The sequence below is a fragment of the Symphalangus syndactylus genome, chromosome 18 (assembly GCF_028878055.3).
Source record: "Symphalangus syndactylus isolate Jambi chromosome 18, NHGRI_mSymSyn1-v2.1_pri, whole genome shotgun sequence".
NCBI lineage: Eukaryota > Metazoa > Chordata > Mammalia > Primates > Hylobatidae > Symphalangus > Symphalangus syndactylus.
In genome coordinates, this window is record NC_072440.2 from 24,410,830 (window position 1) to 24,437,557 (window position 26,728).

Consider the following 26,728-nt stretch of genomic DNA (forward strand, 5'->3'; position numbering starts at 1 on the left):
GTTTACTTTTGATACGGACTCTCGCTCTGTCGCCCAGGCTGGAGTCCAGTGGCGCGATCTTGGCGCACTGCAACCTCCGCCTCCCGGGTTCAAGCGATTCTCCTGCCTCAGCCTCCAGAGTAGCTGGGATTACAGGCGCCCGCCATCACATCCGGCCAATTTTTATATTTTTAGTAGAGACGGGGTTTCACCATGTTGGCCAGGCTCGTCGCAAACCCCTGACATCAAGTGATCTGCCCACCTCGGCCTCCCAAAGTGCTGGGATTACAGGCGTGAGCCATCACACCCAGCTAAAGTATCTTTTTTTTTTTTCATTGAAAAATAAGTGAAGCTCAGACAAAAGTCACCCAACAGTTGTTTACTGAGCACCCATGTACCAGACGCTAGCAAGGCCCTGGGGTACGAGGTGCCCACACAGGCACCATTTAGCCAGTTCTGTCCCTGCCGGTTCTTCGAGCTTCCTCCTCTCTCACACGTCATCATTGGCCCCTGCCCATTCGTTGCATTTCCTCTTCCCTCTAGCATGGTGCCTGGATATTTGCTAAATAAATAAACTTAAACCTTTTATTTTTGTTTTTAAAATTTTTCATAGACAGGGCCCTGCTCTGTTGCCCAGGCTAGAGTGCAGGGGTACACTCGGCTCAATGCAACCTCAAACTCATGGACTCCAGTGAACCTCCTGCCCAGGCTTCCCAAAGTGGTGGGATTACAGGTGTAGCCACCATGCTCTTAAAGCGTACCTTATAGACATGTAAGGACCACACAGTGTACTTCATTAATCAGATTCAAAAATCCAATCATAAATATTATATTGGCTAAGTTATAAAGAGAGACATGAAGATTCCAGCTTTTTTTATTTTTTCCCCTTTTACACAAAACAAAGTAGAAGAAATAATACAGGATTAAAACTGCAAAAGTAGTTAATCAGTAGAATATATATACATAAAAAAAATCCAGATAGGAAGACAGGATAATTTACAATGAAAGTAAGGTAAAATTAAGGTAGTTTTCTTATGAAATATTAAAAAAAAAATCAAACATATGCTACAATGGGCACCACTGTTTACAGCAATATTAAAGAGAAAACAACACTTATTTAATAGGGACAGATATACCACAAGGTACAACATCAGTGCAATAAATTCACAAAACTATATTACAGCTAGTTAATCAGTTTAAGAATTGTTCCCACGTCAGTCACATTTTTTGGCCCTCAGAAGTTCATTCCTAAAGATTTCAACTACTCTAAATTTCTAGCTACCAAGAAGTTAAGAATGATTATAAGAAGCTTTCCAAGGAGTTACGAAATCTTTGTAGACCAGAGGCCAACTATCATCACCTCAAGTCTGCTCTCACCAACAGCCCCTGTGTTTTTCAGGGAGAAATCTCTAGGAAAAAAGTCAAGACACCAGTGTAGTCACTATCTCCCATGTGAAACCTAGGGGACTAAAATGGCCAGTATTACCATAAAATGAGAATTTTGAGGTTTACCTTAAAAGGCTTATTCTGGTCTCAAAAATTAGGTAAGATTATCTTCTACTGAAATGAATCTTGACTAGACATAGAAGACTGCTGTCCTTTTGCTGGTCTTAGAGTGAAAGGCATAGACATAAGTCTTAACCTACTATATACTATAGCTAATGTCAGCTGAAAATCTGAAATTAAAAGTATGCTAGAAATCCTAAATGCAATCTTTTGGAAGTCTGCTATTAAAAAGCCTTTAAGGATTTACTAACTTCAAGTCTAAGTGCAAGGGGACAAAAGCTTAAGCCTGTCAGACATTCCTTTTTTTGGACAAAAAGATCAAAGTTTCCTACAAATTGCTAAGCTTTGCACAAGGGAGAGGCCTACACGTACTAGCGCATGGACTCAGTTTCATTTTATTTCATGGGGACTCTTCTCCCACCGGAAAGAAACAGAATGAGGAATGAATCTTAATTGGTCTCTTCATCAGAAGTGGTAACCTTGGTCTCTATATTCATGAAGTCAGACAGTTTTTTAAGCAGACTGTGGAAGCAGACAGAACCAGCTTCCTGTAGCCACAGACCACTACATGGTATCTAAACTAAAGCAAAGATAAACACTTATCCAGATTCACTTGAACTGTACTAAAGGGCAAGGTTCACCACTACAAAAAGGAAGTTGTCTAAAAGCAAGAATTCAATTAACGCTGGATAAGAACAATCAAAACAAATCATACACACTAATGAGTTGTCCATGAAGCCAACTGCTAAGAACGCACTCAACTATACGCGACATGAAGACACTATGCACAAAGCCTTACTTGGCGAGTCTGAATTTCTACTAACTAAGGGCAGAGTGAGGGAGAGCAAAGAGCTACTTCCGTAACATTTTAGTATCCAGATAGTACAGCAGAAACCGTTCCCAGGGCAATGGGTGCTGCATTAATCACACTGATTAAGGCAGATGAATCATTCATTTTTCTTTTCTTTTTGTTTGAGAAGTTTGTTTATCTCCCTCTTGGCCATTCCAATGTACTTCGACATGATTCCATGTTGGTTTAGTCCAGGAAGCAATAGTAAGGAAGTCACTTAAAATAAAAAAACAAACAACATTAAGGAGGCAGCAATTAACTTGCTAAAGGTTATCACTTTTTTTTTTTTTTTTTTTTTTGAGACAAAGTTTCACTCTTGTTGCCCAGGCTGGAGTGCAATGGCGAGATCTTGGCTCACTGCAACCTCCGCCTCCCAGGTTCAAGCGATTCTCCTGCCTCAGCTACCCAAGTTGCTGGGATTACAGGCAAGCATGCACTACCACACCCGACTAACTTTGTATTTTTAGTAGAGACGAGGTTTATCCATGTTGGTCAGGCTGGTCTGGAACTCCCGATCTCAGGTGATCCGCCCGCCTCAGCCTCCCAAAGTGCTAGGATTATAGGCGTGAGCCACCACGCCCAACGACAAGTCTCACTCTTTTTGCCCAGGCTAGAGTGCAGTGGCACATTCTCGGCTCACTGCAACCTCCACCTCCCAGGTTCAAGCGATTCTCCTGCCTCACTCCACCAAGTACAGTAGCTGGGAGTACAGGCACCTGCCACCATGCCCAGCTAATTTTTGTATTTTTAGTACACATGTGATTTTGCAATGTTGGCCAGGCGGTCCCCAACTCCTGACCTCAGGTGATCCGAGGTTATTACGTGTGTGTGTGTGTGTGTGTGGTGTGTGTGTGTGTGTGTGTGTGGAGTGCAGTGGTGTGATCTCAGCTCACTGCAACCTCCGCCTCCTGGGTTCAGGCAATTCTCATGCCTCAGCCTCCCAAGCAGCTGGGACTACAGGTGCGCACCACCACATCCGACTAATTTTTGTATTTTTAGTAGAGACAGGGTTTCGCCATGTTGCCAGGCTGGTCTCAAACTCCTGGCCTCAAGTGATCCATCCACCTCAGCCTCCCAAAGTGCTGGGATTATAGGCTGAGCCACCGTGACCAGCCAGTTATTACATTTTAAAGAAGGTAGGTTCCTAGATTATTAAACTCTGTAATGGGAGGAAGCAACGTGAAACCAGTTACTTCCACTGGGATGTATCCCCGGAAACTTCTGCTCTCATCCCCTCTTCCACCTCAGAAAATAATCATTGCTTATTTTTACCTCTTGCACATTACTTTCTACCTTGGTTATTGCATTGTTTTCACTTTCTGTGAGACCATAATCGTATTTCTATATTCCCACAGTTCCTTTTCGGTGTCTAAAACTTAGGAAGTACTCAGTTGTTTACTGAAGAAGTTACAGTTAAATTTCACTGGCCGGGATGTGCCTGTAGTTTTTCCTCAAAGACTTACCTATCAGGTAGGTGAGAAGCAGGTTGTGGACTTGTTGTCCCACCCAAGCAACCGCAGCAAGGGAAACGATCATGGTCATGAAGTACTAGCAATGAAAACAACAAGAATTTAATATCAAAACTTCATGTGACACCATAAATATATGTAATTTTTATTTGTCAATTGAAGAAGAGTGTGTTTCAAAGTTCAGGAAATAATTTAGCTTTTATTATCACTTTTCTTTAAAAATTCTTAGATTTAAAAACCTATTCCATTGGATCTACTTTATAGAATTTGGATACATTTCTTCCTAGAATTACTGCAATTCTATATGTAAACATTTTATGATATAAATTATGCAATCTTTTCAGTTAATAACTTCACCGAGCAGCCTCACAATGTGAAGCTGACAGATAAGAGAACAGATGAACAGATGCTTTCCTTTTTTTTTTGAGACAGAGTCTCATTCTGTCACAAAGGTTGGAGTAAAGTGGTGCAAACAGCTCACTATGCAAGCACAGCTCACTGCAGCCTCGAACTCCTGGGCTCAAGTGATCCTCAGCCTTCCATGTAGCTGGGATCATAGGCATGAGCCACTGTGCCTGGCCTAAACAGATGCTTTCTAAGTATATGGCTTTTACTATTATTTCAGTAAGAAAAATGAAACAGAAGAATTTTGTTTTACTAGAATAAAAAATTAAATGCAAAAATGTAATTTTTAACTTTAAAATGATTCGGTCTAATTAATACAGGTAAACATTTATGAATGTACTTAGGAATTAACCAATGAATAAATTTCAAATTATAACTATTAAGACAAAAAGGCAAATTTACTCAAATCTTAAAATTTTATTGTACTTAAGTCAAAGCAAAAAAAGTACCATCTTAGGTTTTTCTTCCTTTAGTGTGAAGAGGCGTTTCCACCAACCAACAGCTCTGCGTCGAGTTTTTACTAGATTGCTGCAAATTTCATGGAATCTTTGCTGTTGTTCAGTGGTCCTAGAAAAAGAAATTTGCCTTTTGCTATAAACAAATCTTTAGAGTTGACCAAAACACAACACCCTATTCAATTTAAGAGCCATCTTCTAAAGAGAATCAAAATAAAAACAATGTTTCACCATTATCTTATGTAGGTGGAAAAGTCCTTCCACCATTAAGACACCTTTTATCGCACAGGAGCAAGTTTTTACATAAACTGGGCAAGTGTGTGTGAGAGTGTGTGTGTGTGTGTGTGTGTATGATAAAGAAATGATCATCTATGGCTCTGAAGCCACATTTATTTAATGGTAGTAAAAGACTCATGACTTCTACGGGCCATAGAGAAATCAGTATAAATTTGATTTTGCTATTCCTAAATATTCTTTAGATCCTAATAAATTCTGCACTATACCTATCAGAATCCCACCAAACAGCTGTATTTGAACACTCTTTAGAAAGATACTAACTACTAGCATTTAACACATAACATCCCCAACTGGGCTTCATACATTTGATGACAAGGCAGCAATTAACAGCTCAAATCTAAATTCTTCTTTATAAATTTAGTCCCAGGGAGGGAAAATATAATCAACAAACAGCACAGCAGTAAAAATCCAACAAGAGACCCTCCAAGAAAACTTTTATATTTATAATGTTTTTCTTGGTTCTGACTTTTTTTTTTTTAATTGCCTTTGCACTGTCTTTGCTACACAGCTATAATGGCTGCTATTATTGCCCTGTGCTGAGGGATGTGTTGCCTTCTCTTCTCTAGCCCTCATCTCTGTAAAACTGCAGTGATAGATAAAGTAGAAGGATTTCTGCTGAGCCCTGGAACTTCTTTTTAACAATGAGACGTTATTTCTTGCCCATGGTCAAGGCTAGATTGTGGCTATGCAAGAGTGTTCTTTCTTCCCTGTAAGATCAAATAAAAAAAAAACAAAATCTGCTGTATCAATAACTGAGTCACATCATGAAACTATCAGTGGTTATTTCTGCAAACTTTCCTCTAGGAGTTATAAATTAGCAGACTGGAATGTTATCTGGCTAATAAGGCCAAGGTCAGTGATTTATTTCCTTTGCTAACTCTGTTACATTGCACATTCAGAAACTTGCCCAAAAGAGCCAACAACATTGATTCATTACTGCAAGTGAAAAACAATTCAAAGTTCCTAACACTAATCCATTCCGCTGTTGGGGGAAACACCTTTAAATATTGTCAATTATATCACAATTTAAGCAAACTTTGAATTTGTTCTTAAAGATCCATAAGGTACACATTTAAAATTCTTATATTTACAGAATTATTTTGCAATTTGCTATCCTCTGAGATACAAACAACCAAAGGCACAAGTAGAATACTAACCAAATAAAATAAACAGCCAAGGATAGAATAGCAGCTGAGAAGAAAAAATCTATTCCAACATGTATTTTGGTTGATTATTTCAATCAAAATTCAACATGCTAGAGAAAGTTAAAATACTTTTAATATGATCCTTATCCACTTAACTGTATCTGAGGAGTTCATAAACAACCATTTAAAGAATGGTATAAATAGGCCGGGCACGGTGGCTCACGCCTGTAATCTCAGCACTTTGGGAGGCCGGGGGGGGGGGGCGGGGCGGGGCGCGGATCACAAGGTCAGGAGATTGAGACCATCCTGGCTAACATGGTGAAACCCCGTCTCGCCGGGCGCGGTGGCTCACGCTTGTAATCCCAGCACTTTGGGAGGCCGAGGCGGGCGGATCACGAGGTCAGGAGATCGAGACCACGGTGAAACCCCGTCTCTACTAAAAATACAAAAAATTAGCCGGGCGTGGTGGCGGGTGCCTGTAGTCCCAGCTACTCGGAGAGGCTGAGGCAGGAGAATGGCGTGAACCCGGGAGGCGGAGGTTACAGTGAGCCGAGATTGCGCCACTGCACTCCAGCCTGGGGGACAGAGCGAGACTCCGTCTCAAAAAAAAAAAAAAAAAAAGAAACCCCGTCTCTACTAAAAATACAAAAAAAAAAAAAAAAAAAATTAGCCGGGCATGGTGGCACGCGCCTGTAGTCCCAGCTACTCGGGAGGCTGAGGCAGGAGAATGGCGTGAACCTGGGAGGTGGAGCTTGCAGTGAGCTGAGATCGTGCCACTGCACTCCAGCCTGGGCGACACAGCGAGACTCCATCTCAAAAAAAAAAGAACGGTATAAATAAAATCAGCAACCCATGTGTATACAGCTTGAACCTCTTCGGAAACACTTGGTATTCACTTTGTTAACTGCCATTCCACAGGCATTTAATAAATAATTGCTAAATGAATTTGAATGAAAATCTGCCAGTTTCCTTTTCTGTATTCATTCAAAAATAATTTGTGAAGTTATTATACTATCCTAAATATCAATGGAAATGTAAAAATGTATATGTACATCTACCATAAAAGAACTATGGAGTACAGAAAATTCATAGTTTATATTTAAATCAGTTATGACATTCTTCACATAAATGCAATAAATCTAATGCTTAGGTGTCTGATGGTTAGACAATTATCTCTGCTTATTTACAGCACACTAATCAGCCACCAAGTTCAGTAACTACACAGAAATGAGACTGCCAAATCATTATGCTACCTACCATTTATTGGAGCCAAAAATTCTAGGCGCTAGAATGGGAACAAGGTAGTCAGCCAAGCACAAAAACATAACAAAACAGGAAACGCCGGACAGAACAGATGGATCTAGATAGTAGATAATCCTGTTAAAAAAATTAATAAAGGTTAGAAAAACATAGTCATTATTACTCCTAACTAAACATGTCTAACTTAACTATTCACTTAACCCACTGGCCTCTCAGAGAGGCCATTTTTCTTCTAATTTTCTCACAAGTGGCTTTCCAGAGGCTTTGTGACATGCTGATATCATAGCTGCAGTGGCTAAGTAAATATCAATGGACAAAAGCTCTTTGGAGTTCTCACTACTTTTTAAGCGTTTAGGGAGGTGGGGGACTAGGGGAGGGATAGCATTAGGAGAAATACCTAATATAGATGAAGGGTTGATGGGTGCAGCAAACCACCATGGCACATGTATATATACCTATGTAACAAACCTGCACATTCTACACATGTATCCCAGAACTTAAAGTATAATAACAAAAAAAGAGTTTAAGGGTCTGGAGGACAAAAAGTTTGGGAGTCACTGATTTACTCAAGTGCTTTAGGTTACCAAGTTTACAGAAGTACTACAAATTCTGGAAACTACAAGTGCTTATGAGAAACACATTCTTTATGGGTTCTTTATGGGTTATATATTACAGAAGACTTAAGGCACTCCCACAAATAGAAGCTATATATTAAAAAGTCTTTATTAATAAGAAGCACAACCCATAGTAATCTAATAGCTCACTTACAGAAACACCAAAGAAACCACACCCATGATGGCAGGTGGAAACCAGGCTCTTTCCCATCGGAGGACTTTATCAGCCATCAGCATCACTTCTCCCCATCCTTGCAGCTGTTCTTCCAGACTTGCAGTCTCTGCAGCCTAAATACCACCGACATTTAAAGTGATCATTTTATCACTCTCCACGTTTTTGTGGTTCATAGACTTCAATTATTTTAAAGCTCCAAATACAAAAAATAACCTCTTAACCAAATTGCCAATTTTAAACAAGTTGGTTTCTGAAAAACTGCAATTTCAAAGATGAAAACCCAATGGGTTTTTCTTTTTTTTTTTTTTTTGAGACGGAGCCTCGCTCTGTCACCCAGGCTGGAGTGCAGTGGGGAGATCTCGGCTCACTGCAGCCCCCGCCTCCCGGGTTCAAGTGATTCTCCTACCCTCAGCCTCCTGAGTAGTTGGGACTACAGGCGCACGCCACCACGCCCGGCTAATTTTTTGTAGAGACGGGGTTTCACCATGTTGGCCAGGCTGGTCTCGAACTCTTGACCTCAAGTGATCCACTCACCTTGTCTTCCCAAAGTGCTGGGATTACAGGTGTGAGCCACCAGGCCCAGCCTAAATATCCTTTTAATGGTCACTTTTCTAGTCCAAGCACTGGGCTATTCTTTATATACATGATGTAACTTAATCCTTACAGAGAGCCACAAGGTAGGAATAATTAGACTCATTTTACAATTAAAGAAAGTGAGCTCAAAATGGTTTACTTTCTCAAAGTCATACAGGGAATCGTGGCAGTGCCCAGAGTATTAGTAAAATGAAATAACTTTAAGTTTGTTTATTTCAGATGGCTAGAATTGATCTGTTGTTTTTGTCATCTTATTGATTTAAACCCTTCTAAATCCATTAGGAAAGAATTTCGCTGAACAGCATTCAATTTCTAAAATAGCTCTTTATGTAATGGAATCACTCAGATGCTGACATTCATTGGACAATTAAGGAAAACTACTTTCACCAAATTAAAGTGGCATTTTAGGGTCAATATACCTCCTCAATACAGTGTTTCTTACCACTTAGGATGTCATTTTGATTATACTTCAAATTTCTCTGTGACTCTCAACAGCCGAAAGTGGGCCTCTAGGATGAGCTAATGTGGCAAAAGCCCTTAAAGCTGGTTTTGGTAAAGGAAGAAAAATTTAGAATAAGAAACTCAAGTGTCTCCATGTTATCAGGCTGGATGCAGTGGATCGTGCCTGTAAAGCCAGCACTTGGCGTGTAGGGGGTGGGGGGCGGCGGGGATCGCTTGAGCCCAGGAGATCGGGACCAACCTGGGCTGAGACCTTGTTTCTTTGTAAAAGTCATTCACTGGAAATCATGCAAATGACAGAACAAGGCACTTAATCTTAACAAAGACGCTCGCTATCTGTGCCACGGTGAGCACTAGTGTGATCTCAGTATTTCTGACTTTATATTCCATGCTTAATACTAGTGAAAGAAGAGACTACTACGTGTGGGCACTCTGCTGAGCATTTATATTTATACTTCAATTAATCTTCCCAACAACCCTTAAAAAAGGTGTTATTAGTGTCCTCATTTTACCAAGGAGGAAACAGATACACAGAGGTTAACCGATCTGCATCCAAGAAATCCACGACCAAAGGCTTTGCTTTCCTTAGAGTTATATTGCTCTGCTGGAAAGAGAGTTGGGAAGCAGGAGCTCTAGCCCAGGATTTGTCATTTCAACAGGGCTTGAGCAACTTCTTTGTGCTTCAATTAATCCTCTTAAAAAGATCCATGCTGAGGACTAACTATGTTAGAAGGAGTGTGTGTTTAAAGGAACAAACCATGCCATTTCTAAAAGCAAATATAAAATCACGCACAATCAAAACTGCCCTGAAGTCACGTCATTGGCCAGCGTCTGGGCTCTTGGAAGTTCAAAAGCCCCTAAGTAAATCTTTGGTTCCTTTATTGATTGCTGGTATGTGACCTGCAGTCACTAGGGAAGGGTAACTGAGAATACGCAAGGATATTTCTCTTGTTTTTTGCCCACATGGTGCGCTTAAATTCATAACAAATAAAAATGTGTCCGCCTATGATACCATCTCACTGCAGTTCCTTCGGATCCCTGCTTATCACTCTAAAGCTGTTTCCAGTAGTCCTGTGACCCCACCCCCGCCAGACTTCCAAATTCCAGACAAACGCCAAGATATCCCATTGTCTGTTCAGCTGGACCCCGCTCCCGGTTCCCCACGGTGAGCTCGCAGCCTCCCTGTCGTTTTAAGTTGTACCAGCTCTAAGAGAAATTCTGGGCAGTAGTCCTTTGACCCTCCACCCTTGTCCAAGTTTTAGGGGGAGAAGAAGGCAGGCACATCCAGGTTAAGATCAAAGACGGGGAAAGTCGAATACGGCTGGGGCCTGGGCCCCGAAAGCGCTGGACAGGCCCCAGGAGGCCTTCTGCCCCCACCCGCACCCCAGGCTAGTGTCGCAGCCCCTCTGCCTCCCACTTCCTCCTCGACTCCTACTCGCGGTGAGGAATCACGCGCCCTCCTCGCCCCGTCGCGCATCGTCCCTAGGAAAGGTAAGGGTTCGACACCTAGGAGTCACCCAAGAAGCCCGAGAGCCAGGCATCGTCGCCTGCCCCTGGAGAGAAGGGCCGGGCCCACGGCGGGTGACAGGGACAAGGCCGCGGTGTTTGAGCCCACGGACGTCTGGAGGCCTCGCTCGGCTCCCGGGGGACAGGCGGCCAGGGCTCACCAGCAGGTTGGTGCTGCGATTATCTCCCTCAGCCATCGTCTGGGGGATGCAGTCTCTACGAGCGCAGGCCACCTTCACAACGAGCCCTCCAACCGAGACCCGCACGGCGACCACAGCGCGAGGGAACGCCCCGCAGGCTACTTATACCGGTCGGCCGCCCTTCCCGACAGACCCCACGACGCTCGCTCCTCATTGGACAGACCGAGCTCACGCCTCAAGGAAGCCGGGCCAACCGAAGCTCAGCGCATGGCTTGAAATCGAGGTCAAAGGAGAGAGAGGCAGCGCCGGGCCGAGGGGGAGGGGACACGGAGTGCCCAATCAGCGCCCAGAGACTGCGCGACGCCCCGCCCAGGGCCGTGGGAAGCGGTTCAACCGCCGCTGCAGGGGGCGCGGTCCGTCAGTGGTTCCCCCGCTCCTGCCGCTGCGGTGGCTTTGGGGCCCTCTTCGTCTGGCTCTCGCAGCCGAGGAGACTCTCTGGAAAATGGGCTACTCGGAGAGAGATGCTCCGTCGCCTGAGGCGGAGGGCGGGGACGCCGGGCCTGCGACACTTCATCTCTTCCTGGCCCCGAGGCGGCTGGGATCCGTTACACCTTCGGCCCGGTGCCCTAGCTAGGTGCCTGAGCCGTTTAGCCCGGATTTGCGACCCGTGAGGTTTTGAGGACAAGTGAAAAGAGCTCTTTGTGTGGATTTTGCTGCAATGTTTCTCTCCTACCCAGTAGGAATAAGGCCTTAGCTTGGGCGGAAAAACCCAGGCCTGGTTTGAGAACGTGTGAAAATGCGCCGCCTTCTAAGTGGCTTTATTATACGTGGATGTTTAAGTTACTTAAACTAAAGCTCCCTCTCCAAAAGGATTTTTTTTTTTTTTTTTTTTTTGAGACGTTGTCTCGCTATGTCGCCCAGGCTGGAGTGCAGTGGCGCGATCTTGGCTCACTGCAAGCTCTGCCTCCCGTGTTCACGCCATTCTCCTGCCTCAGCCTCCCAAGTAGCTAGGATTACAGGCGCCCGCCACCATGCCTGGCTAATTTTTTGTATTTTTAGTAGAGACGTGGTTTCGCCGTGTTAGCCAGGATGGTCTCAATCTCCTGACCTCGTGATCCGCCCGCCTCGGCCTCCCAAAGTGTCAGGATTACAGGCGTGAGCCACCGCGCCCGGCCAGGATTCTTTTTCTGTTTGTTTTTTGAGACGAAGGAGTCTCGCTCCGTTGCCCCCGCTGAAGTGCAGTGGCACGATCTCTGCTCACTGCAACCTCCGTCTCCCGGGTTCAAGTGATCCTCGCGCGTCAGCCTCCCGAGTGGCTGGAATTACAGACACCCGCCACTACGCCCGGCTAATTTTTGTATTTTAATAGATATGGGGTTTCGCTATTTTGGCCAGGCTGGTCTGGACCTCCTGACCTCAAGATATCCACCCGCCTTGGCCTCCCAAAGTGCTGGGATTACAGGCGTGAGCTACCGCGCCCGGCCAAAAGGATAGTTCTTGACACGACCTTTCTTCCATTAGAGGTCATGCTAAGAAAATATGTAAACCCTCTCACAAGCAGTGGAATTCCTAGGCAGTTTAGGAACTGTGTTGAGGCACTTGTACATCTTTTCTATCCAGGATTTCAAATGCAATAACAAGTGCTTTGATCTTTTTTTTTTTTTTCTTGAGACAGAGCCTCGCTCTGTTGCCCAGGCTGTAGTGCAATAGCCACTGCGCGCCCGGCCGATTTCTCATCTTTTGATACAAACAGAATCATGCCAAATGTCCTGATCAGATGTTTGTTTCAGGTGAATTAACTAGAGTTTTAACTTCCAACCTTTTATCTTTTTTACAGGTTTTAACTTCCAATCTCATGGTCATTTGTATTCGGCCATTGAATTTAAATTTATTTTTAAAATGTTCCTTAAGTAACCACCAGGTTCTTAAATGTTCAAGGAAGTCATAAATGTGAGAGAACATAGCTGCAGACCACATACTGCCCCTAAGAGAGCTGGACAAGGGCAAGAGCATTGTGAATTTCATAGAAGGGTGTCAATTTGCTGTAGGTCTTTCGGGGAAGGGGGAGTGAAGTATCTGGATCAGGGAGAAGCACTTGAAAAAAAGTCTTTGCAAGGGAAGCCGACTGTTCAATAAAGTGCCACTTTGGAGAATGTTGGGGTAAATTAGTTGTATAGGCAGGATACAGCCAGTTGACAGAGACGCTATTTGGAGAGATTTTAAAGCTATGGAGTCTGAAGAGCAGGTTCTTCTCCATGCCCTAAAAAAAAAAAAAAAAAAAAAGACAAACGGGGAGGCGGGGAAGATCCCTTGAGCTCAGGAAATTGAGGCTGCATTGAGCTATGATTGCACCTACTGCACTGAAGCTTGGGTGACAGAGCAAAAAATCTGTCTCAAAAAAAAAAAAAGACAAAAAGATCGAAGTAATCAGCAGCCACATAATTAGTGAATATGTTGAGCACTGGGTGTGTGATCTTGCTAGACCCACAGTAATAGTCACTTCCAAAAGAGAGAGTATAGGGTTATTAGGGTTTAAAACTGACATTTCTACTTTTGGGAAATCAGCTTTTGCTGCAGAATATGCTTCTCGTTTTCACCCAAGTTTTCCATGCACAACTTAAGACTTGTTAACACCAGCTTGTGAAATGAAGGTAGGTGAAAAAAAACAGAAGCAACTCAAGCAGCAGTTTCTCCACTTAGTATTTTTTGTTACTTAACAATGTATTCCTATACCTATTTCTAAATGCACAGCCCTGCTATATGGTCTGTCACTAAATTTCCGATTGGTCTAATTATTAAAAAACACCCACCCTTAACGTAGCTTTCTTTAGAGCTTTGTTTTTGTCCTACAGAGACAGGATGTGATCTTTTGAAATGTGCCAGATGACTAAGCAGTTAACACAAATCCTAACATCTAGCAGCAACAAATGCAATCTCCAAGATACAAAGCCAAGCTGGACATTTTCTATTTTTTTTTCAGAGGTTTCACACTCCAAGGAATGCACCTATCTCTCAATAATGATCTATGGGAATTTTGTTTTTAAATACTGCCAAAATTAAGCTTTATAAATTGGGCCTTAATACAAAGAATTTTATCGTTGAAGTAAAATTTCTACTGCTATTCAAAAATACAACAGACGTTTGAGAGTAAAATAGTTACTTTTCTGAGAATTTAAGGGTCTTTTTTGAGGTACTAGTGCTATTCAGAAAAAAAGGCTAGGCTTGGCTCGGCTTAGTGGCTCAGGCTGGTAATCCCAGCACTTTGGGAGGCTGAAGTGGGAGGGTAACTTGAGCCCAGGAGTTCAAGATCAGCCTGGGCAACATAGGGAGACCATGTCGTTTTGTTTTTTCAAGCTACCCAGGTTCCAAAAGGTTTCAAGTTTTGCAAAATCTATTTTGACCAATAAATTCAGAACTTAAATGCTGTATCTTTTGAGACTGAACCTTTATTTTCTGAAAAACAGGTATTTCATACAATCTTTGCCATGTTAATGCAAATATGCACAAAGTAGGCATGTATTTTTGTTTTCCAAAAGATGCATTATGAACATTTTCAGGAAGCTGGTGTGATTTATTCAACTTTTAAATACAATCACAAAATTATATCCATCAGGAGGCATTACAACCTTTTGTACAGAGAAGCCACTATTTATACATTGTTACTAGGACAAGGAAGATTCAGTTCAACTCAACTTGCTCTTAGAATAAGGGTAAAAAGTAAATTAACAAGTAAGTGAAGTATGATGTTGTTGCCACTGACATCACAGGTGGAAATATAAGGGAAATTTTTAAACCAGAAAAATGACACAATAACTTTAAAGAGGAGCTGAAACTTTGTCAAAAAAAGAAAAAACTATTAGCCTGTTTTCAAAGAAAAACATTCTAAAAGTCTGCATTTCAGAACATAAAATTCTTCTAAGTTTACCATCTTCAAAAATCTACTAAATTGTATGACACTTTTACATTAGCACAACAAACCACTTTTTCTAAGTCTAACCAAGTTCCCATGGAAAGCAAACGACCCTAAGTAGTTCATGTTTTACAACCCTTGAACTTATAAAGCTTTTCTCATTAAGAGTCAGTTTTGCCCTTCTGTAAATAAGGATGGTGATACTGTTATCCAGGCCTAAAAAGCAGGAAGTGCAACAAACCTTTAGGGTTTCATGATACAGTGAATTTTCCCCTCCCCAATGTTTCGAAAAATTTGGGACACTTGCTAGTTCTTCCCTGTAGGAGGAAGCTTTCTAATATTACCCAAATACTGAAAACAAAATCTACCTTCTTTAGCCCTTGTATTAGTAATTCTACCTCCTTGGCTTATGGGGGGGAAAGTCCTAGTTTTAAATTGCTGGCATTTTACAAGCTCAACAAGATAAAAAATTGAACACTGGTTTTCATACTCTAATTTTATGTAAAACAAAGATGCTTAAATGTGCTAATACTAAAGCATTCACTGATATTTGATGTATCTGAATAGGACTAACAGGCTAATTGTAGGTGCTTTCATATGAAAATAATTGGGAGAAAAGAAGAACCAGCTCCTTTGATTTTAGTACTGCCAAAACAAGTAAGCCCCCAGAGTTAATTACAAAAATGTGGAGGAAAATAGGCCCGGAAGACTTTTCAATTTAAAGTACTGCCTATAATACCCCAGATTAAAAAGGACCTAAGATTGCACATCAAGTCTAATATTTGGCTGTACTTGCATTGCCCTGCTCAGCATTTTTAAAAATGGCTCTTTCCTTAAATTTCACACGTCAGAACAACCACAATTAAAAAAACAAAAAACAATGCAGATAACACCAAACGTTGGACAATATTAAGAAAATTACTTACTAAGCTTAGGTAATAGAGGCAAGGGTTAAGGGCAGAAGTGATGGAAGTTTTTCTTTGTATTACAAACCCTCACCCTAAACCTGGGGTTTGGGCTCTAAAAAATTTAGGGAAGCAGATCAAGAGCCTGATTATCAGTTCTCACACGGAAATCTCAACAGATTTCAAAAGCAACTCACCACAAGTGTCAGACACAAAAGAATCTTAATAATCATCTAGCAAACTACACTAAGAACTCAATGACCAAAAATAATCAATCAAACTTCAAGACACACCAAAGCAAAAAGAGAAATAACTACACAAGCTAAGCCTCCACAGCTCTGTAGAGAAATCAACCAAAGAATTAGGTAATTCTAGTAAATTAAAGACAACAAAAAACTTAAGATTGAACTTCAATTTCCAAGGGTACTTTGAAGAGGTTGTTTGTAGGTTATTCTGTACCCCCTGATTCTTAAAGAAAGTGGAGGAGAGGGGCAGGGGACAGAGGAATGGAGGGAAAGGGGGAGGCAGGAGAGAGAAACAGGAGAGGATCCCTGGTTTTCCACAGGTATTTTGTGTTATCAAAAATGTATGACTTCATAACTACAGCACTCTAACTTTTCTCAGTCTAACTGCTGAGGTCTCTTACAAAAGTTCAAATGGCAAGTCACCTTGTAGAATGACTTAACAGAGGAAGCCAAACTATACAGACCAGGGTCTTGTCCAGAGTGCAGTAAGGAGCAGGCTTTTGAGGTCATCTGTTACATCTGCCTTACAACCAAACCCACTGTGTATGCCACATTATTCTTGGAGGGACCACTTTAAAACAAAAGTGATGGATAATTTACTACAGGCACATGCTTTTGAAGTAAAGCTGTTTTTTGTTTTTGCTTGAGTAAGGTGCCAGGTACCTCTGAAGCCTGAAAACACAGGCAATAAAATTCACCTATTTATCTTCTTTACCAAAGAGAAAGCAATTTCTGAATACTATCTATAGTGCTAAACTAATGTGAACTGACTTTATCATTGCAATAAAAGTTTTTCCTTATGATGACAATTATGTTGCTGAAAGACTTTAATCTTGAAGTTTTTTCCTTATGATGACAATAAAGAATGTTGCTGAAAGACCTTAATCTTGAGAGAGCAGAGGTAATGTGATGAATGTAATTTGCTCCCAGAGCCTCTAGAAAATAAAGCAGCGTGCAAAATACAATATGGCATTATTATTCCAGCTAAGTTTTTTGCGAAAATAAGGTTCCAAATGAATGAAGAAAACAAAATTTGATGTGCTAGGTTCCTTAACTTGCTATTGGACACATGGGTATTTCAAAAAATCCACCCTGCCTACAATACTTGTTAAAATACCAAGAAAGCACTGATACTGAAACACATTCTTTCATGGGTACTTAAAGATTACAGATTAACGTGGCAATCAGAATACAAAAAAGGCCCAAAGCTATGTGGAATTTTTTCCTTAGTACCTTTCAAGTTTGTCTGTGAAGACGGCAACTAGAAAGTGACCACTGTCCTAATCTCTAAAATGCAGGGAAAATGTACTCAAACAATTAAGATTATTTTTATTTATTTTTTATTTTTGACATGGTGTCTCGCTCTGTCGCCCAGGCTGGAGTGCAGTGGCACAATCTCGGCTCACTGTAAGCTCCGCCTCCTGGGTTCACGCCATTCTCCTGCCTCAGCCTCCCGAGTAGCTGGGACTACAGGCGCCCGCCACCACGCCCAGCTAATTTTTTTGTATTTTTAGTAGAGACAGGGTTTCACCATGTTAGCCAGGATGGTCTCGCTCTCCTAACCTCGTGATCTGCCCGCGTCGGCCTCCCAAAGTGCTGGGATTACAGGCGTGAGCCACTGTGCCCAGCCAACAATTAAGATTTTAGTTGTGTTCTATTTTGTGTTGATACTTGATTTTAAGAACCCTAGTCTGGGTTTTTATTTTGGATCAGCAATTTAGTTTACACAGTCAGTACTGAAATGCAATGCTAAATTTAAGGAAACCTTGATCATGAATTCACTATAATGTATTACTGAATAGCAAGTTATTAAAATTGTGCAAAAAGTAAAGCACTTCAAAGACTAATAACTGAACTTAATAAAAGATGTTGGTGGATCCCATTTTCGCTGTTTCATGTACATGTCCTAAAATGCCAAGTAAACTAAAGAACTTTTAATTTACACTTAGTAAATTAAAAGTATCAAATGAAAAACATGAAGTAAAAAAATTTCAGTCTACCTCCACCAGAACATCACTTTATTGTTAATCTATCATCAACAATGTAAAACTCTAATAGATTCTCTATCTTGGTTTTTAAAAAGGTAAAAGATTACACTGGATTAGCTACTTTCTATGAAAGAAACTACAGCTATCACAGAAGAGGGAAAATTTGAATGACCTCCAAAAAAAATGCACACTATAAGCAAAAGGGAGTGTACATTAAATCGTCTGTCAGATTCATTACTTTTGAATGCACAGTGACAATTCTGGAAACTGTACATGATAGAATCACAGAAATGACTTAAATAACCGGAATTACATTTTGTGTGTGATCATCAGATCTTTAAACAATCCTTGAATTTTCCATGTTATCAGAAGTTGTTAACAGCATCGAGACGGAAGTATATGAAATATAAGGATTGAAATAAAAGTGAATTTAAAAATGGCTAATCTACTAGATCAGGTAAAGGGGGAACGGGTAAGTGGTGGGGAGGAGTAGGGAACGATGGGGTGGTTTTTTTCCCTTCATTTCAGAAGTAAGTTCTTCCACTGTAGTGTATCTGTTACATAGCTCTCCATTTTCAGTCCATTTCTGAAATTCATATCGCATAGCCTTTAGCCTTTTTGTACCTACTGGTCAACCCAACCAGTACTGTTGCCAAGCAACAAGTGTTACACGAGAATCTGAATGCATCAAATCTTCCTTGGCTGTGATTTCTTCACGACCCCAGTTTTCTCTGTTTCTGAGCGGGGTTTTTTTTTTCCTGGATTGTACACAGGGTCAGGTGGAATGGAGTTCCAAATCACTCTGTGCTCCGCGGCATCCCGATTTCTTTCCGCAGCTAACCTCCTGACACGTCTGCTGCTGTTCTGTGGCAGAAAGACAATCTCCGTGTTCAGGCGGTGAGCTTGCTTTCCTTCACCCTTGACCCTGGGGTTGCAGGCCATGGTGTTGGGCGTATCCCTGAGTGCAGCTGTCCTGCAGGATTCACTTCCTAGGGCACCGAGATTTCCTAGGTTTCCTCAGAGTAAGCCCCCAGTTGCATCACCACCGACTGTGGTGTGGCTTTGGATGCCTGAGGCTGAGTTGATTCTGGTGGATGTCTGACCTCGCTTAACCAGACTCATCTACTGTCTTGCCATTCACACCCAGGCTGTCCAACCTTCATACAGCTGAGCCAAGTTATCTAGATTAGTTGCTTCCTTAATGACATAGTCAACCTGTAAAAATAGGCAGGATAGTATGTAAAGTCATTTAAAGCTTTTCAATTGTCCGCTGAATTACAATTAGCAGATAAATTATGCCAAAAGTTACGTGCAAAAGACTCTATACTTACCCTGCTCCTGTAAGCCCCTGAATTTTCATATAAAATTTAATGACTATCAGAATAAAAATCACAATAACCAAGTATACTTTAAAAAGAGAGCTAAGACAGTTATAAAGATATGAAAAGCACACAATCCATTAACCTACCAGAATGTTTCTTAAGTAAAAATATCCCTAACTCAGAATATCTCTCATGGTTTTTGACAAACTTGACAAAACGGTTTCTTAAAAAAAAAATTCTTGCCCAAGAAGAGTTCAAGTCTAGGTCCTATACAAGAATGTAATAGTGTTTAAAAGAAAAAAAAAAAAAATTCCTTGCTGATGTTAAAATTGAATTACGGATGCCAAACCATCAAAGAACAGGACATTCAGTCTCTTAATTTTTATCCCACAGGAAAAATATGTACATTTATAATGAAGACATCAAGAGGATACCTCTCTTGACCAAATGATCTAGCTTATCACCACCAAAGATGGCACAAACTGACTGTCTCTTGATGTAAAATACTGAGAAACATCACTAATGTATTCCTTCCAAAAAAATATTGAATGAATTGAATTATGAGGAAAATATCAGACAAATATAAACGGAGGCACATTCCGTAAACCAACTAATCTAGACAAACCAAAAATATCAACGGAAGGGAAGAGGGAAAGGCTCAGGAACTGTTCTAGATATTAAAGCAGATCAAGAAGTAGGACAAGGATGGACAGTCCCTGACTCACACTGGGTCTGAATGACCATTTTTTACTTCACCATGGGTTTATCAGGGTATTAAATGCATTTTAGACTTATGATGGATTTATTGGGATGTCACTCCATAAGGGGAGGACTGTCTATACACAAAATGCATGATGATCCTTGACTAGATCTTGAAGGTGGGAGGAATGAGGGGTTCAGAAAGGAGGAATAAGCAATAAAGGATATTTTGAGATAATTGGAGAAATCTGAATGTGGACTGAATGTCAGATAATAGTATTACATCAATGTTATGTTTCCTGAGTTGACAGTTACGTAGTAGCTATAGTATTATAGTATTTTGTACAAGAGACACATGGTGAAGTTTAGGCATGAAGTGTTAAGATGTCTGCAAAGAACCCTCAAATTGTTCAGAAAAACTGTGTGTGCATACAAACACAGAACACTGAAACATGGGAAATTGTTAACTGGTGAGTCTAGGTAAAACGTTTATGGGCATTCCTACAGCTTTTCTGTATCTTTATTCTCAAATTTATATATTCAATATTAGTAAGACTAATGAAAAAATTTCAGAATAATGACTTCACACAAATGTCCCAATACCCAAAGATGCTTTACAAATACAGGTTGAGTATCCCTTATCCAAAATGCTTGGGACCTGTAGTTTTAGATTTTGGATTCTTTGAGATTTTGGAATACATACATGTATATAATGAGGAACTTGGGGGTGGGATGCAAGTCTACACACAGAATCCACTTATGCCTTATTATACACATAGCCTGAAGGTAATTTTATACATTTTCAGTAATTTTGTGCATGAAACAGGTTCTGACTAGATTTTCACTACTGGGATCCATTGCCAGGTCAGGCATGGAATTTTTCACTTATGGCATCATGTCAACTCTCAAAATGTTTCAGATTTGGAGCATATGAGTTTCTAATTAGGGATGCTCCACTCATACTACACCTGCAACCCAAAGGGTCCTTGGCATTTCATTTGAAACCTTAAACAGTCTTCTTCAAATGGAAACTAACTGTAGTCTGGTGGAGGAGGACTGGACTTATATTTGGGTTAAAACAGGGCTAGGGGAAAGGAAAGTGCTCATAGGGAAGGGTCAGAGTAAAATGGTGACTACTTGACGACGCCAGAGCTGTGTTACTCAAAATCTTCTGAATCCTGAAAACACATTTAAGTTCCTTGATGAACTAAGGAAATCGATGAGAGGGATCTTTATACACCTCTACTTTTCCAGCAGCATTAAAATGTGTAGCCCAAGCTTAAAACACGGTCACCTGTTCAGCAACTGACATCCTCCTATTCGGATCAACATCTCGGCCCTCTAACTTGGCTTTCACTCTCTTCCACACACTCACTGCATAGGAGTTTCTCTCTTGAACCGCTATGAAGCAACAAAAACATACATAAGTCAAACCATCATTTTATATAAAAATTTAAGGCATCTTTATTCTAACTAATTACCTTTCCCAGTTTTAGGGTCTCTGACTGCCTTTTTAGGACTACAAGCAACACTCTTGCCAGTTCCTGGAACGGTGCTTGGTGGAGTATCAGCTGATGTAGCAAGATTTTTCTGGATCAGCTTTCTAGCATTCTGTGACATGACATCAGGCTGAGTCTTCTGGCCAGTGTTACTCCGGACTGCTACAGAGAAAGAGTTGGTGGCTCAATTTACATGTAAACAGAACACGGAGGGGGCAGAGTGGAGCAAGCACGGGACAGGTGGTAGTGGTTGATACCCCAATTAAATAATCAACTATAAATCCTTATCCTTGGACACAGCAATTGTCTTCCTAAAAATATAGCCTAAAAACAGCCAGACATTCAGGTATGAATTTGTACAATTATGTTTACTAGGCTTGTGGCATCAAAAACAATAAATATCAGCCAGGCATGATGGCTCACACCTGTAATCCCAGCACTTTGGGGAGGCCAAAGTGGGCGGGTAAGTTGAGGTCAGGAATTTATTAAATTCAATAAAAGTGAAATATAAACATTAATTTACCAAAATATACAATGGTAATATGACATTTTGGGTATCCACGTGTTAATCTTTGTGAATATACATATATATATGTATGTATACTTTAAGTTCTAGGGTACATGTGCACAACGTGCAGGTTTGTTACATAGGTATACATGTGCCATGTTGGTGTGCTGCACCCATTAACTCGTCATTTACATTAGGTATATCTCCTAATGCTATCCCTCCCCCCTCCCCCCCACCCACAACAGGCCCCGGTGTGTGATGTTCCCCTTCCTGTGTCCAAGTGTTCTCATTGTTCAATTCCCACCTATGAGTGAGAACATGTGGTGTTTGGTTCTTTGTGCTTGCAATAGTTTGCTGAGAATGATGGTTTCCAGCTTTATCCACGTCCCTACAAAGGACATGAACTCATCCTTTTTTATGGCTGCATAGTATTCCATGGTATACATGTGCCACATTTTCTTAATCCAGTCAATCATTGTTGGACATTTGGCTTGGTTCCAAGTCTTTGCTATTGTGAATAGTGCCACAATAAACATGTGTCTGCATAGCAGTGCATGTGTCTGTATAGCAGCATGATTTATAATCCTTTGGGTATATACCCAGTAATGGGATGGCTGGGTCAAATGGCATTTCTAGTTCTAGATCCCCGAGGAATCGCCACCTGACTTCCACAATGGTTGAACTAGTTTACAGTCCCACCAACAGTGTAAAAGTGTTCCTATTTCTTCACATCCTCTCCAGCACCTGTTGTTTCCTGACTTTTTAATGATGGCCATTCTAACTGGTGTGAGATGGTATCTCATTGTGGTTTTGATTTGTATTTCTCTGATGGCCACTGATGACGAGCATTTTTTCATGTGTGTTGGCTGCATAAATGTCTTCTTTTGAGAAGTGTCTGTTTATATCCTTCGCCCACTTTTTGATGGGGCTGTTTTTTTCTTGTAAATTTGAGTTCATTGTAGATTCTGGATATTAGCCTTTTGTCAGATGAGTAGATTGCAAAAATTTTCTCCCATTCTGTAGGTTGCCTGTTCACTCTGATGGTAGTTTCTTTTGCTGTGCAGAAGCTCTTTAGTTTAATTAGATCCCATTCGTCAATTTTGGCTTTTGTTGCCATTGCTTTTGGTGTTTTAGACATGGAGTCCTTGCCATGCCTATGTCCTGAATGGTATTGCCTAGGTTTTCTTCTAGGGTTTTTATGGTTTTAAGCCTAACATTTAAGTCTTTAATCCATCTTGAATTAATTCAAGCCTAGCCAACATGGCAAAATCCTGTCTCTATAAAAATACAAAAATTAGCAGGGCGTGGTGGCAAGTTCTTGTAATTCCAGCTACTTGGGAGGTTGAGGCAGGAGAATCCCGTGAATCCAGAAGGCAGAAGTTGCAGTGAGCTGAGATTGCGCCACTGCACTCCAGCCTGGGCGACGGAGTGAGACTCATCTCAAAAAAAAAACTTAAATTAAATTTAAAAAACTAAACTAAAATAAAAATAAGAAAATAAAAAATAAAAATAAATTGGCCATTAAGTCATTTTTAAAAAGATTATTTAATGACTGAAAAATTATTAACTGGAAAAAGGCAACAAAAATTGCATTTGCATAATCATCCCAATGTGTTTATGTGTGCATATGCACAGCGAAGTAAATCAACAAATGCAGAGTGGTTTTTGCCTCTATTTGGAATGGAACTACAAATTTTTCATTTGTATTAAGTATTTTCCTAAGTTTCTCTGAGATAGATATATATATATATAGTTTTTTAGCCAGGCATGGTGGTGGGCACCTGTAATCCAAGCTACTCAGGAAGCTGAGGCAGGAGAATTGCTTGAATCTGAGGGGTGGAGGTTACAGTGAGCCGCAACTGTGCCACTGCACTCCAGCCTGGGCAACAGAATTTTGAGACTCCGCCTCAAAAAAAATAAAAACAATATTTTTAAAGAAAACTATTCAAATTAGCAAAGCATTTTTACTCCCCCAAGAGTTGTTTCATTTTTTTGAGACAGAGTCTTGCTCTGTCACCCAGGCTGGAGTGCAGTGGCACAATCTTGGCTCACTGTAACCTCCGCCTCCCAAGTTCAAGCAATTCTCCTGCCTCAGCCTACTGAGTAGCTGGGACTACAAGCATCTGGCACCACACTCAGCTAATTTTTTTGTATTTTTAGTAGAGACAAGGTTTCACCATGTTGGCCAGACTGGTCTCGAACACCTGACCTTAGGTGATCCACCTGCCTCAGCCTCCCAAAGTGCTGGGATTATGGGTGTGAGCCACCTTGCCCGGCCTTTTTTTTTTTTTTTTTTTTAAATAGCTGTTTATTTATTTATTTTTAAAGAGACAGGGTCTTGAACTCCTGGCCTTAGGCAATCCTCCCACCTTGGCCTTCAAGTAGCTGAGATTACAGGTGTGAGCCATCGTGCCTGGCTCACATTAGTATTTTTAAGGATAAGCTAAAATCTGTTCAGTTTAAGATTATAGAATGACAGGCCTTAAGTGTTTAATATTAGACAGTTACGTATAATTAAACATCTTAGCATCTATGTGTAACATTAACAACAGATCAAGACTCAGGACTCTTCTCCTACCTGCAGCGAAGGATGGCTGATAAGTAGCAGATGACGTTGGACTCGAACATTCATTTGTTGCATCGGTGACTAAGGGTGATGCAAAACTCACTAAATTATTATAGATACTGAAATACAAAATAAAATGGCATATTTACAAAATGTTTTACCTGATAACTACTTACAAAAATATGAACACCACTGAAAAATTAAATCAAGAGATAAACTTCTTATACCAGTAATTTTGTACTTACGTTTTATAAATTTTGACCAGAAGGCATTCTTACCTCTGACTTTGTGTTTTCAGTTCTTTCAAGGTGGGAGTGATTTCCTGGAGCATTTCAACATGTTCTTGACTTCGAACCTGACCCATAGCCTGGACTAATGTAAACAGAACTGTTTGAATGTTGTCTTGCCATGATTTATATTCACCCAAAAACTGCCTAACACTGTTCTCATAGGGAACATCTTCGCCATCTGCCAGAGCAGCTTCTTCATCCTAGAATTGATAAATTAATGATTAAGAAAAATAGTTTTAGTATCAGTAATTACTCTCAAGACAGTCACCTAGTGATTAAGTAACAAATGTTACAAATATGAATGTGTTTAAAGTGCTTATTATATAGTTCAACTCCATTTTTACAGGAACTTTGTTTCCACCATCAAATAAAAATTCAAAGTAAAAGTAAATTCTAAAATTAAATTATTTACTGTTTGTAATGATGAAGTAACAGCCTTTTCTGGAGGCTTAGTTTTCTTACTAACTAGACTATGTACAACACTGGAGGGAAGAAACAACATTTCATTCATTTTGGAGGCAAAGTGTATGGGTTTGTTGGTATAGCTAAGAAAGAGAAAGACGAGCTGGATATCTGAATGCTCAGACTAGGTTCACACCTTGGTTTTATTACAAGTTATATCACAATAAAGGAATCTATTTAAGCCTTAGTTTCTCTGTGTATGAAACTCAAACTACTATTACTGGCTTTAAAAAATAGTTGATGAAAACACAAGTTAACTCAGTTACGAACAAATTGGAAGATGTGATGAGATAAATTGTTATTTACAAAATGTCACTGTTTTTCCTACAAATAAAACTACTTGTAAATTTTATAAGAGAGAGAGAGTAAATGTGTGTTCATGGTATTAGTCTTACCTTAGCCATAGCTTTCAAGAGATGTTTCACATCTCCAAGCTGTCGGTTATGACCAGTGAGCACAGTCTTTATATTATCAACCAGATTCTGAATTGTTTCACAGACCGTTTCTATCTGCTGCTCTTTCTCTGTCTGAATTGCCCTCTGAGTAGACATATCCTGGGTCAATTGTTTGTGTGCTGACAAAAGCCATTCAGAGCTGCCAATGGGATGTTCAAGACCAGTGTCCTAAATAGAACAAGCATTTGTTTGACTTCAAGTATCAGCTGAAATAATGAGTTCTTTCTTCATTATCATCATCAAAAGATATTAGTAACTCAAGCTGACACAAAGAGAACCTCCATTGCTAAGTCATGAATTAATTACCTACAAGTTACTTAACAATAATCTCAATAATCTATGAAATATAGATGAAGATTTTTACTTTTCTGCATAATCACGCAGGCTTTAAATGCTTAAAGTTTAAGACCTGAGAAATACATTCGGAATCACAAAGATGACTGGCAATCCAGGTCCCTAAATTCTAAATAACTCTTCGAGATGAAATGTGAACTTCCTAACATACAGCTTTAAGCCTTCTGACAAAATATAAACGTCAAACTTACCAACTTGGTATTTCTGGCCTTCACTAACCTTTCCAGTATTAATCTTCCATAAGCCCTCTTTCTCCCGCTCTATTTTCAGTGCATTGGAATCATTTGCTGTATATCGTCTTTCTCCTCCCTTCTAAACTTTCATAGTATTTTGGTTGTAGCTGTGAGGATCCTTTATACTTTCTCATTTTTTTATATTTTTAAACATATAATAATATGTTTCTGGGAAGGGGGGGGCTAAGAAAGTAATTTAATCATCACTGTCCCCCATGCCCCCATAACAACCTCTAACATACAGTAGCTCAACAAATGTAATCTGAGCCGGGCGCGGTGGCTCAAGCCTGTAATCCCAGCACTTTGGGAGGCCGAGGCGGGCGGATCACGAGGTCAGGAGATCGAGACCATCCTGGCTAACACGGTGAAACCCCGTCTCTACTAAAAATAGAAAAAATTAGCCGGGCGTGTTGGCGGGCGCCTGTAGTCCCAGCTACT

The 26,728-nt window shown here is 40.6% G+C and overlaps 2 protein-coding genes across 4 annotated transcripts in view; both read right to left on the bottom strand.

The window, feature by feature from the left end:
* Positions 1–837: 837 nt before the first annotated feature.
* On the bottom strand, positions 838–11,171 carry ARL6IP1 (ADP ribosylation factor like GTPase 6 interacting protein 1). The gene is made up of 6 exons (XM_055253819.2): positions 10,876–11,171; positions 8,135–8,268; positions 7,364–7,483; positions 4,659–4,776; positions 3,799–3,883; positions 838–2,551 (listed from the first exon to the last, which is right to left on the bottom strand). The coding sequence occupies exons 1-6, from the start codon at positions 10,909–10,911 to the stop codon at positions 2,433–2,435; spliced, it is 612 nt and encodes a 203-aa protein (XP_055109794.1). The 5' UTR covers positions 10,912–11,171; the 3' UTR covers positions 838–2,432.
* Positions 11,172–14,280: 3,109 nt separating this feature from the next.
* The window catches only part of SMG1 (SMG1 nonsense mediated mRNA decay associated PI3K related kinase), a 119,862-nt gene continuing 107,414 nt past the window's right edge, over positions 14,281–26,728 (bottom strand). For 2 of the 3 annotated variants that reach the window (XM_055253810.2, XM_063623106.1), the window contains 6 exons: positions 25,644–25,871; positions 24,775–24,986; positions 24,509–24,615; positions 21,405–21,584; positions 21,218–21,324; positions 14,281–19,117 (listed from right to left, as the gene is read on the bottom strand). In XM_055253810.2, the coding sequence (XP_055109785.1) occupies positions 19,040–19,117; positions 21,218–21,324; positions 21,405–21,584; positions 24,509–24,615; positions 24,775–24,986; positions 25,644–25,871 (912 nt within the window). In that variant the 3' untranslated portion in view covers positions 14,281–19,039. The remainder of the gene's footprint in view (positions 19,118–21,217; positions 21,325–21,404; positions 21,585–24,508; positions 24,616–24,774; positions 24,987–25,643; positions 25,872–26,728) is intronic. The other variant, XM_063623105.1, reaches the window with a different exon arrangement.